This window comes from Mesoplodon mirus (genome assembly GCF_964341445.2).
Source record: "Mesoplodon mirus genome assembly, chromosome: 12".
Lineage (NCBI taxonomy): Eukaryota > Metazoa > Chordata > Mammalia > Artiodactyla > Ziphiidae > Mesoplodon > Mesoplodon mirus.
Window position 1 is genome coordinate 60,659,997 of NC_138988.1, and position 13,999 is coordinate 60,673,995.

At 33.7% G+C, this 13,999-nt stretch overlaps 1 protein-coding gene across 1 annotated transcript in view; it reads right to left on the reverse strand.

The window, feature by feature from the left end:
* The window catches only part of KHDRBS2 (KH RNA binding domain containing, signal transduction associated 2), a gene marked incomplete at its 3' end in the record, with an annotated part of 651,690 nt that overhangs the window by 18,935 nt on the left and 618,756 nt on the right, over positions 1–13,999 (reverse strand). Inside the window, exon 8 of the mRNA XM_082639746.1 lies at positions 5,674–5,732. Coding sequence (XP_082495872.1) covers positions 5,674–5,732 — 59 coding nt within the window. The remainder of the gene's footprint in view (positions 1–5,673; positions 5,733–13,999) is intronic.

Genomic DNA, 13,999 nt, shown 5'->3' on the forward strand with positions numbered 1-13,999 from the left:
CCCTGGTGGCGCAGTGGTTGAGAGTCTGCCTGCCGATACAGGGGACATGGGTTCGTGCCCCAGTCTGGGAAGATCCCACATGCCATGGAGCGGCTGGGCCCGTGAGCCATGGTGGCTGAGCCTGCACGTCCGGAGCCTGTGCTCCGCAGCAGGAGAGGCCACAGCAGTGAGAGGTCTGAGGTAAAAAAAAAATCCCTGTTCTAAAATACTGAAACAGAGGTTCCAGTATTACCTAAAATTGTTGAACTCAGGAGTGCATGATTCAAAATAAAATTGAAACCACTGTTAAGTACATCTAACTTCAAATGAGCAATGCAAGCAGTGAAGCAACATAATCTGAATTAGTAAAGAGCAGAAAATTAGCTTCTCCTTAAAGTAAGTTTACAACTGGATATTAAAATACTTCAGAAGCACAATTTCTTCTTTCATTAAAAATAAAGTTTAAAAATATATATTAAAATTTAAATTGAATAAATCACAATATGTCTCAATAAAACTCCGATATTAATCCTATGATAAATACTTTGTATACACTATTATTAAAAATGACTGATAAATTCTTGCCCATATTAAAAAAACTCATATCCATTTGTGAAATCAGTTTCCTCAAATTCTATTTCTATTTACTATTGCAAATGAACTGTGTTTGCTCTTGAATAACATGGTGGCATGATTGCCAGGTAGCTTCATTTTCCTTTGCTGTTTTCACAGCTTAATCAAAGCAGAGGCTATTTTCACATGGGGATAATAATCATTCCAGCTCCTCATCACAAAATGAACGCATTTGTGTTCAGCAATCAACTTGAAGTGAGGCACTCCAATGCCCTAGAATAGGGTACAAAAATTCTTTTTGCTTTCATTCATTTCAAGACAGTGTATTGATATTACCCTCCTTGATTCCACACACCTGTCATCTAAAATGCCACTACAGAATAGACCCATAATTAGTTCTTCAGTTCATACATTAAATACATTTTAATAAACAGCTCTCTTCTCTGAGAATAGAATATTACTGTCCATTCTTAGCTATCAATCACAGATTAGAGGGCGTTTCTTATTTGAAGTATTGATAAGACAAGCTGATATGTGCACTGTACTTAAAATGCACCCTTATTGAATTATGAGCTATTCAGACTTATCTGAAACAATTATAATGACTCTGATAAGGTAGGAAATATTTTAAACTGCAAAAACTGGTTTGGGATTTCTGTAAGTCAAATATTCATGTTCCAAAAAGAAGTTTAAGTTATCAGAAATTTAATACTTAAATATTAGTTTAATAATAACTTAATGTCAATGAAATGTTTAATAATCATTAATACAATAAATAATATAAGGTATCATATATTATATTTTATATATGAAGTATAATTGTATCATATTTTCTTACTAATATTTATTTAAATACTTAATATTTAAAATTTTATATTTACATCATTGTAAGAAAATAGTTTAATATTCAATATTAAATTGTACAAAAACAACTTGAATAATTTAATTGCAATGAAGCCCAAAGGGATACATGATATTCACAGAAGTCAGCGTATTTGTTACTTCACCATGAATTATGGGCCCAAAGGAGACAAATACAATTTCAATCTGTTAATACATGAAACATGATGTATAAAGATTCAGATTGAAGTGTCACACTGAATGACTGGATTTTTACTTCTACTGGTTTATTTCAAACTATTTTTGAAGGAATCCTGAATGAGAGATTCCATCCATGAGTCTTTCAAATGCAGGATACCATTATTCTGGAGAGCATTCCCTGTTCCTCTCCCACAGCTCTTTCCTCAAGCCTGAGCAGCAGAGGAGGTTCTGGGGCAGCTGACTGTGAGCCTCCTCACATACTATCTAAATCTGCGTGTTGCCAGGAAACTGAGAATTGGAGCTGTTTGTTTTATAAAAATACAGATCTGTGTCCATGACACAACCAAAATGTAACAGAGAGGAATTAGTAATTCAAAATATAAGTGAATAAGCAGAGATACAAGATTTACATTTTGGAGTAAATGTTATTAATTTAAAAGATTGTGCACAGTTCATTAAAGATAAGCTATAAATGGATACTTGTTAACATGTAAGGTATGGAAAATTAGTGAAAACATCAATCTATAATTGACATGAGTGGGTCCTCAAATCACTGTTCCACGTGCATATTTAAATGTTATCATCTGCCCATTTGAACGTGACAGGCTGAGCAACCTATGGAGCAAGAATCCTGAACTTAAAGTACCCTTTACATAATCACCTAATACCAAAATCTGAGGGCATATAATGCATATTAATTTATTAGGCTTTATGATGCTGAGCTCTTACTATTTCTCATCATTTGACTTAGGCATTTTTTCTATTTTCTGTATAGAATATGGGAACATGGACACTCCCCAAATTTAAATATCATGACTATATGGATTGACATGCAAGCAGTTTCTTTATTTTCTGGTCATATAAAAGGAGTGCCCCTTTTCAAATCTACATATTTATGGTTAATTATAATGGCACATATGAAAATATATTAAATTCTGCATTTTGTCAAGGTATTATCCAAATGATTAAGAACTGAAAAAAAACGTTTATTTTATGGTAGAAAAATCTTATAGGAATTTTTATAAAGCAGTCTATATTGTTTCTTTTTCAATAAGATATGTATCATGATGGATTTAAAAATTGGTAAAATATATAACAAACAGTAAAGTATGAGTAAATATAGGAGTGTAATTTAAATTTCATTTTTTAACCTAAATTTTCTATAGTGTATGTGTATTATTTTTAGAGTAAGAAAAAATAACTTATTTTTAGATTAATCATACCTATGTATCTACTTAGATTTCTTAACACCTGTGGCAAAAAATTTTTTTTTCTAAAAATATATAATTACTTTCACATGTGCATCATTTAAAACAGCCACTTTTGTTCAGAGTTCCTGATGGCATTCTGTGGTCCAGTGTAGCAGAGATGAGTCACAGTGAGCAGAGAGGATTATGGGGTAATGGAAGGGGCCCTGGGCTGCTGGTGGAAGGGGCCCTGACTTGTGAGCAGCCTCCTTGCTGAACTCCACTGTTTCCTATGGGCTGCACCATGAAAAATTGTTGCAACGTGTTGGTTAGATTTATTTGCCTCTGTCCCAGGAATGTCACCTCCTGACCTCAACAAACTAAGTAAATAAATTCTGTCCTGAATAATTACCCTTCTGATGTGAAAATCAAGAAGTGCTTTCCAAATCAGAATGCATAGAGGGCTGATATATCAACATTTACAAGCAAAGAGTGAAACCATCTTGAATGTGAAGTGTATTCTTGAATTAATGCCTGCTCAATGATGCCAGAAAATGGCCACAGATCCTGGTGGCCAAAGAAAAAGTCAAGACCCTAAAGCGAAGTCTACTTGTAGGCATAAATGTGTCTAATCTTTCAACATTAAGAATATGGCCAATTTGGCTGAAATTTTAGGTAATAAAAGTTATTACCTAAAATTTCCTGCCTAATATAATTCTTACTCTGTCCAGACAGTCAAACCACTATCCACATTTTCTTCATTACTTTATTGAAAAGATTTATCAACTGCTTTTTGTGTGCAAAGAATTGTTTGTTGGTAAATTTTAATTTAACCCAGAATGAAAGCTAGTGCTTATGAGAAAGTGTAGCTTATAAAGTGATAGAGGTTGTTTGTCTCTAGACTTGGCAGCAGCAGAAGAGCTAAACACCCAGGAAAGCCCACAACAGGTAACAGAGGTGAGCCCAGCTCTCCTTACGATGACTCCTGCATCTCCATTAGAAAGTCTGAGAAGTAATAGTTTGTATTCACACATTTTCCCCTATTGCTTTAATTACATGGCATTAACATTTTAAATATAAATAATTGAGAAATAGATGGCCTACATGGGAAAAGAATCTAAAAAAAAAAAGAGTGGATATATGTATATGTATAACTGATTCACTTTGCTGTACACCTGAAACTAATACAACATTGTAAAGCAACTATACTCCAATAAATTAAAAAAAAAAAAAAAACAAGAAAGAATAAAGACATATGACAACTAAATGCAATGTGGTACTCTGGATTGAACCGTGGGACAGAGAGAAAATATTGATGGAAAAAGCATTAAAATCTAAATAAACTCTGAGGTTTGGTTAAAAAAATTAAAAAAGAAATCTCTTAGCCTATTACTAACTATGCAGTCAGATATCATCAAATTCATCCCTGCCATTGATTTCAGTGCATGTAATTCTGTAAAGTAAAGCTCATAGGGGATTTTTCCTCACATTTATTTGCCATATGTAAAAAACAATGACTGTATTTTGCAAATAAAAATTCCATTTTAAAAAGTGATTTATAAATAATAATATATCTTCTTATTAGAATGTAAGCTTTAAATGATAGTTCACTGCAGTATCTCCAGGATTCAGAACAATGACTTACATGTGTTAGCCATTAAATACATATCTGTTACATGAGTAATGTTCTCTGACCTTCTACTGAATCACATGGTTTATAGTCTGGCACAATTTTTATATGTAGGAATACGTTTCTCAACAGTAGACAGCAGGAACTAGGGAGGGACAATATCTATCATGTACACCATCATATTCCTGGAAACTGACAATACCATTGTGCACAAAAGACAAGTGTGCATTTTTACTATAAAATGGAGATAAAATACTTCAAATTTCAATATATTATAAAGAAAAAAATAAGAAAATATATATAGGTACTCAGCTTATGGATAGCAGTGATTGTGATGGTGGCTTATTTTTATGCTCCTACTTCTGAGTTAGCCTCATGAGAGTCACCAGAGAATTGAGTTGATTTGGTACCTCTGGTTCCAAGGAGGATGCACTTCTTTTTCTCTGATGTCTGGACCTTCCCTTCCCTGTCCTGATGGAGCACTACACCATCACGTGGAGCCCTGAACACAGGCAATGTTCATCATCTCCTTTACTGCTCCTCATAAAGAGGAGCAGAGTGGCCTTGGTATTATTTTAATAAAAATCCAGGACTGGGAACATTTAAATGAATGTTATTTTTCAAGGCAGTCAACTGGTGATACTGCACATATATTTTCAGGAACCAGAAACTACACTTCTAAAGTGATGTACTATATTGATATATCATAGGCACTCAACAAATCTTACTGAATTGTTAACTTTAAGTGGTTTTTAAATTAAACAATGAAATTTTGAAATTAATTTTATAGACTGATATTTTTATTGACTATTAATTCTTATGAGTCAATCATTTTTTGGCACTTTCAGGAACGACACATGCTATAAGAATAATTTAAAATTTACAATTTCTGCCCTTCAAAGTTTTTAAATGTTTAATGACCATTGTGATAGCAGAAAGACAGCATTGCTGTCATATCAATGAGTCAGACAATGGACACAGTAGAACATGAAAGAAACACACTATTCTTAATGTTCACTGTTGCTGTAGAAAGTTTTCTATGATTAGGATTAATTGCTTTTGAAATTTTGATCAAAATGGATCTGTCCAATTTTCTGGCACTGGCTCTCTACATCAAATCTCACCTTGGAATTACATAAATCAATGTAGTCTGGACTTCTGTAAAAACTGGAGGAGGAGGGGAGAAAGATAGAAGTAATTTCTGAGTTGTTAGTGACTGATGGATGTTTTGATTTCACAGTTTTAGTAAAGTAAAGGTCTTACCGTAGCTGTCATAGGCATCCTCACTTACTCCATGACCATAGTCATAGTACTCAGGCACACTGCAATAGATTTAGACAGCAATGAATGTTACTGTATTCAGGAGGAGTCAACCCAAAAACTCATATGGAATTTGAATGCAAAATGTGTGCTAAGGTAATATCCCAAGAATCTCTAGGCATAAATCACATATTTGAACATAAATAATAATAGAATAATATTCATCAAATAATAGAATTCAAAGAAGAATATTCAGTAAGAAAAATACAGGTTATTGACAAAGAGTGCTATGATTTTCTCACCCCACCTCAGTACTTTATCTCTATCCTCCAATTATATAAATCAAATTTCCTCTAAAGCACAAGTATGATACTTCAAGAGAAGAGTTAAAAAAGGTACTACATAAGATGACAACCTGGTCAATTGTATGTGGGTTTTAATGCAATTACCTTAAGAAATATACATCAATTTCATCTTCACTTCCAAACACTGAAATTATGTTTATACTCCCTTCCAATTCTTCCACAGTATGTCCCTAGGCTTCTCAAATACATAAGCTATTTCTTCTCACTTAATATCTTGCTAGATGCTTAGCCTAATGTTACCAAGTCATAATTTTTAAAAACACTATACAGAGAGTGGAAATTATTTTAATTTAGCTTAGTATTTGGATAATTATTGCATATTTTAATTTTATTTAGGGATCTACAAATATTTGTGATACACTGTATTTTTCACTCAAATAAGCTCATTCATTTAAAGTTCTCTACCTCATCTATACAATGGAATATTACTCAGCCATAAAAAGAAATGAAATTGAGTTATTTGTAGTGAGGTGGATGGGCCTAGAGTCTGTATACAGAGTGAAGTAAGTGAGAAAGAGAAAAACAAATACCGTATGCTTATACATATATATGGAATCTAAAAAAAAATGGTTTTGATGAACCTAGGGGCAGGACAAGAATAAAGACTCAGACATAGAGAATGGACTTGAGGACATGGGGAGGGGAAAGGGTAAGCTGGCATGAAGTGAGAGAGTAGCACTGACATATATACACTACCAAATGTAAAATAGATAGCTAGTGGGAAGCAGCTGCATTACATGAAGAGATCAGCTTGGTGCTTTGTGACCACCTAGAGGACTGGGATAAGGAGGGTGGGAGGGAGATGTAAGAGGGAGGGTATATGGGGATATATGTATACATTTAGCTGATTCACTTTGTTGTACAACAGAAACTAACACAACATTGTAAAGCAATTATACTCCAATAAAGATTTTTTTTTAAAAAAAGGAGATAACTCCAATGGAATAAAAAGAAAATGTTCAAATTCTTTTACAAAGTAATTAAAACAATGAATCAAAACCTGACGAAACTGCAAAAAATAAAAGGATAGTTCAAATCAGAAACTGATCATATTATTGAGTTCACTAGACTATCTGAAAATAAGATGAAAAGATGTTTAGTTAAATTTCACAGCCATTCTTCTTTTACTTTTATTTTTTTTCTAGGTTTAATGAGGTATAATTGACAACTAAATTTTTTTCTAAATGTAAGTTTTACATCATGATGTTTTGATTATATATACATATATATGGTGTGAGATGATTACCAAAGTTAACCTAATTAACATAGAAAAATAAAGTTCTCTGCCTGAACCTTAATTTATAAGCTTATATATTTATACATATATATTTACATATATAATTTGTATATATAAATTTATAAATTATATCAATATATACTAATTCCTCTAAGTATATAAAAGTGTGGCAAGAAAATGGCTAAATATCAAATACCAAATTGAATAGGGGCTGAGGGTGGGTGATAGATGCCAAAGCGTTAGGTTGGAAGGAAGAAAGAAAGGCCTAAAATTATTTGGTTGTTATTATCCTTCAAGGCAATCCCATAGGTCTCATTATATTAAATAGTTGAGATTTCATTGATAGTAAGTAAGAGAAGCAAAAAATAAAATAAAAGTCTGTATATTAGAGATGAAAAGAGAGATGGACAGAAGTTTGGCCATTTTTATCTTTCTGGGAGGCAATTGATAATGCACTAATTCAATTTCAGTGTAATGTAGCTGGGATAAAAATAGATAACCTAGGCGTTATTGCCCAGGATAATTATATACAAATTATCTAAGAAAAATATGGTAGTAAGTTTTTCTCCCCATCTTTCTAAGACTTGAGATTGTAGAAGTCTAAAGTCATTGGCTGTTGGCTGGATGTTTATCTTAATAGAAATGATGCAACCCAGTTGGGAACCCTCACATATGTATAGCAAAATCCTGAAAGTTTTTTCACTGATTTCCAGGATGATCAAGAATTGGCAGTCATGAGAAAGTGATTAACAAGCAGCATTCCCATGTATCAGGATGAAGAGAAAATGAGGGCACTGAGAGCAGCTGTTCCCTGCCTTCCTCACAATCAGTAAATTTCTCATGAGTACGCCTGATTATGTTTCCCAAAGTGTATGCAGACCAGTAGCAACAAAGTATGAAGCATACTTTCCCAAAGTATGAAGACCAGTAGCAACAAACACTATCTAGTAGCATTACTATGTTTCTAAATGGATTTCAATTTTGATTTCAATTGATGAAGCTGAGAGGGAAAAAGAAGAGTAGTGAGAGAGTGATACATACACACCAAGAGGGAATTTAAAATTTCAAAACTCTAAAAGGGGAAAATGAAACATACAAGACATTTGTAAAATAATGGATAATGCAAAATAATGGACAACAATCTTAATGGACTCTTCCAGAGTCCATACCTTTGCTTATCCAAATATTACTTCTCATTTCTCCCAGAAGAAAATATTTTATGTGGACAAATGGCCACACAGTGAGTGAAATATACTCCTCAGCCAAGCTTGCAGCTAGCTGTGTCCTTGTGGCTGTGGCAGGAAACACGAGATGTACACAGAAGTGAGGGTATCAACCTTGAGTTCATTTCCAAATGAAGAACAAGCTTCTCATCTTGGACTTGTTCACAGTCACATCCTCAGATGGTAAAATGCACTCAAAGTGTTGATCTAGTATCTACCATGCAAATACAGATAATGCTAGAAAGTCCTGAACTGCAGCATGGGAGGAACTTGTGTCTAAATGATCACATTGGAGCAGGCTTACTCTAAATCACTGCCTACCTCAGGGATTGTTATGAGGGAACAAATAACTTTTTCTCTTTTTTGAGCCACTGATTTTTGAATCTCTATTACAACAATTTAGTCAAAAATAAAAATAAGTATGTAGGAGTGTAGAACTGCCATTAAAAATCTCAAAATATGGGCTATTAGTTTACTGGGAGGGTGAAAAATGTAAGGAAAAAAATACTGTAGGATGGAAAGCTGATGACCCTTGTCATGCCATCACTGAATGGCAGACTATAAGCCTAGATATATTTTGGCACTATGGGTAAAAGCTGGACAAAGCTCAACTGTTAACAATCCTTGCTGCTTTTTTTTTTTTCATGTTTGAAAATCTTTTTTTGTTTGTTTGTTTTTGTTTTACAGAGTACTGAGCAGAGCTCCCTGTGCTATACAATAGGTCCTTATTAGTTATCTATTTTATAGATAGTAGTGTGTATATGTCAATCCCAATCTCCCAATTTATCCCTCCCATCTCCTTACCCCCTGGTAAACATGTTTGTTTTCTACATCTGTGACTCTATTTCTGTTTTTTTTTCTGCTTTATAACAAATTTAATCAGTTATACATATACATATGTTCCCATATCCCCTCCCTTTTGCGTCTCCCTCCCACCCTCCCTATCCCACCCCTCCAGGTGGTCACAAAACACCAAGCTGATCTCCCTGTGCTATGCGGCTGCTTCCCACTAGCTATCTACCTTACGTTTGGTACTGTATATATGTCCAAGCCACTCTCCCACTTTGTCACAGCTTACCCTTCCCCCTCCCCATATCCTCAAGTCCATTCTCTAGTAGGTCTCTGTCTTTATTCCTGTCTTACCCCTAGGTTCTTCATGACATTGTTTTCCCTTAAATTCCATATATATGTGTCAGCATACAGTATTTGTCTTTCTCTTTCTGACTTACTTCACTCTGTATGACAGACTCTAGGTCCATCCACCTCATTACAAATAGCTCAATTTCGTTTCTTTTTATGGCTGAGTAATATTCCATTATATATATGTGCCACATCTTCTTTATCCATTCATCCGATGATGGACACTTAGGTTGTTTCCATCTCCGGGTTATTGTAAATAGGGCTGCTATGAACATTTTGGTACATGACTCTTTTTGAATTATGGTTTTCTCAGGGCATATGCCCAGTAGTGGGATTGCTGGGTCATATGGTAGTTCTATTTGTAGTTTTTTAAGGAACCTCCATACCGTTCTCCATAGTGGCAGTACCAATTCACCCTTGCTGCTTTTTAAAAAGGTTTAAAGAAGTTATGAGCTCAAATAAGAATGGGCCATTTTTCCAGAAGAAATAAAATTGAATAGAGCTTTGCTAAGGGAAGTTATCTCTGCCTAATTTATGGGTTAGTTCTATAATTTAAAAATGAGAGAAGGTTCAGAAATTTAGGGTTTAACAGGATTAGAGAAGTCAACTGTTTCTGTATTCCCATAGCAAGAGACAATGAGTGTTGTTCAAAGATGCCCTTACATCTTCCCATTAGACTTTGCTACCATATACAATCCCAGGGGCAACCCTCGGGTCCCCAAACATTTATGGAAATATGTTGCAAAAATTGTGAAGTCCCAATTGAGGGCATGCTCTATTTTAATCATTTCAGATATGCCCAGAGATAAGACCATTTATCCATAAGGATAAGGAAGGACCTTCTGCTAAATCTGGCTTAAATCCCAGAAAAGAGAACCAAGGTTGCCAGATGCACTCACCAAAAAATTTATTTCAATGCTGTTGCTTAGATGCCTCTTAACCTCTGCTTAGCAGGATTTTGTAATTGTTATTGCCTGTGGAGTGTTTCCCAAAGGACCTTTCTATTGTAGTTATTCTGTTCCTTTTACACTAAATTATATTGAATATTTTGTATGGGGAAGAAGGTCAAAAACAAGAAAGATATTCTGTCTATCATTTTATAGGTTGTGAGGCTTCAAAGAACCATATGAAGACCTAATCTTCCCAGACTCTAGATTTTGATCTGGTTGCAGTAATTGGAATTGAACTTGGATTTTCTCTTTTAAGCAGAAGGTAGTTTTTTTTGTTTTTTTTTTTTTATGTTTGTTTGTTTGAATGAGAAGACGGGTATTCACTCATATTTGGATGATGAGAGGGCTGGGCCACAGAAGAATTCAAGCTGTTCCAAAATCCATTTGGCTCTTCTTTCAATAAGAGAGACTTACAATCTCAAGACTACATTTCCTAGTATTCCTTACATTTGAGTGTGGCCATGTGCAGAGTTATGTATACAAATTCTTCATGATTTGCATAAAATTAAATTCACTGTCCTCTACTTCTTTTCAGCTTTCATGTAATTGGCTGCAAACGTCAATGATTGGAGCCATTTTGGAAGACGTTAATGATGGTGTAATGGACGGTATCTTAGTATTTTCCAAAATTTATTTGTTGAAATCTCAATCCCCATTGTGATGGTATTAAGAGATGAGACATTTGGGAATTAATTTAGATATGGAGGGTGGAGCCCTAATGAACGGATTAGTGCTCTTAAAAAGGGGGACCCCAAGAGAGCTCTCTTGTTCTCTTTCTACCATGTGAAGATACAAGAAGACAGCAGTCTGCAACCCAGAAGAAGAACCAGAACCCCACCATGCTGGCACCCTGACCTGGGACTCCCAGCCTCCAGAACTATAGGAAATAAATTTCTCTTGTTTATAAGCCACCCAGTCTATGGTATCATGTTATAGCAGCCTGAACTAAGACAGATGGCATTCCACTAGCCTGGAAGCCTGAATGGTGTCATGAAGCAAAGCCCACCTATTTGCCTTGCTTTATTATGTGTGAAGGAAATAAATGTTTCTCTTGTTTGGGCCACTGAATTGTCGATCTCCTTATAATGGAAGCTTAGCCCATATCCCAAATAATAGAGTTGGCAATTAAAGAAATCCCTTGAAGTTTTATTCAGTAAATATTTGTTCAATGAATAAATGATTAAATAAAATAATTCAAAATAATAGAACATTTTGCTAAAATATCATTATAAAATTTTTTGTATGCTTCAGAAGTGATGTCTACTTACATCAACAACAATGGGAACAGTAAAGAAGAAAAACAAACCACAGGTACAATAACCAAGATATGGAAGCAACCTAAATGTCCATTAACAGATGAATAGATAAAGAAGATGTGGTATATATATGCAGTGAAATACTACTCAGCCATAGAAAAGAATGAAATTTTGCCATTTGCAACAACATGAATGGACCTGGAGGGTATTATGCTTAGTGAAATAAGTCAGACAAAGACAAATACTATGTTTTCACTTAAATGTGGACTCAATTTTTTTTTTAAAAAAACAAACAAATACAACAAAACATGAACATACTCACAGATACAGAGAACAAACTAGTGGTTACCAGAGAGGAGAAGCATAGGGGTATAGGAAAAATCAGTGAAGATGATTAAGAGGTACAAACAGATGTAAAATAAGTGTAAAATAAGTTACAAGAATGTAGTGTTCAGAGATAGAATAAAGTCAATATTTTATAACAACTTAAATGGAGTATAATCTATTGAAATATTGAATTTCTATGCTATATATAAACTGAAATTAATATAATATTGTAAGTCAAATATAATTCAATAAAAAAAGAAAAATAATCACTCATTTTCTGGTATGAATGAAATTCAGGTTAAAAGTTTAAAAATATTGTAACTGACCTATGCATGTGTAATTTTTATATTGTTATATTATTTTTCAATTTTAAAAGCATATATGACTTGGCTAGAAAAAGTAAACTAAGATATTAGCTCTATGACATCCATTTCATTATTTCAGAAAGCCATATTGCATTACTTTTGTTTTAATTTATCGTGTTAATTAATTATGTTATGTAAAAGTTAAAAGTGAACAAATGAATTCAAACACAACAAGGTTATTTAATTTGAATGGACATTATTATTCCATCTTATATTTTAGAAACTATAGCAATCAAGGTTTGTCAACACACTGTTACAATTAGGGAGGTGTTAATTAAAATTATGACAATTATTGGTGGTTTGGAATAAAATAACTCTAGTAGTTAGATATAATTTTCCTAGGAATTGGTGTATATATATAAAATCAGGATAGGACACGTTAGCTGCATTAACTCATTAATCCATGTCTAGTTATTTGTAAAAAAATTCTACACAACATTTTGGCTTTTTGACATCAAGACTTAGACACTAATAAACATTTGGAAAAAATAAATAAAAGTTTTGGCAGAAAAAAATACCATATTAATTAATTAATGGTTGATTGTAAAATTTGAAAAAATCAGAGATGGACAATTTCAGTTCTTTTTTGGAAGAAGAGCATTTTACCTTAAATAGGCTATGTTAGCAGTTTACTAAGACAACTAATTAAATGGAAATTAACACAATAGAAAAAATTAGGATGAAATTTGGTTTCTAGGAAACCATATAATACCTTCACCACAATCAAGCTATTTTTGAAGCAAGTGAGTCCGCCTGTGCCATGTTGACACTGCAATTTCCATCATGCTTCTCATCCAGCACTTGGTGCTCATGTTCCTGTGGTCAGAGCACTGATGCTGGGACAGACCTGTTCACAGGTCAGTCAGACTAACCAAGCTTGTAAATGAAATCTTTTAGATGTTCAATTATTGCAAAAAGAGATATTGACAGTAATATAAATGAGATCTCTGTTCCATAGGATGTGCTCATATAATCAAACCAGTTAGACCTGTAAAGTGGGGGGGGAACAGAGGAGGCAAGTTGTTAAACAGCAACACTTTGCTTAATTTTTTTAACTGCCTACTTTGATAGGATATAAAAATTATCAGGGATGATTAAACACTTTACAAATACACCAGATATTGTTGTGGCCTGGTAAGATTAAAACTCTCACATTCATAGTTTCAGGTTTATTTTGCTTATGCATTGTGTCCTTCATTTCAATCTTTTTCTGATTCTTGACTAAGCTGTAGATTTTGGGGTATGAAAGTAGGACAAATAGATGAGTGTGTGTTTCAGTTAAAGCTTTATTGATTATTTTCTGAATTGAGGAGGAGTAAAAACTACAAAATAATATTTCAGATGAAAAGATAAAGGGATTTAATTACTGTATTAATATGATGGAAATATAACTACCCAACTATTCTTAGCACTTAAGTGGGTTCACTTAATGGTTGTTCTCTTAAACATTTACTCTGCAACTTTGT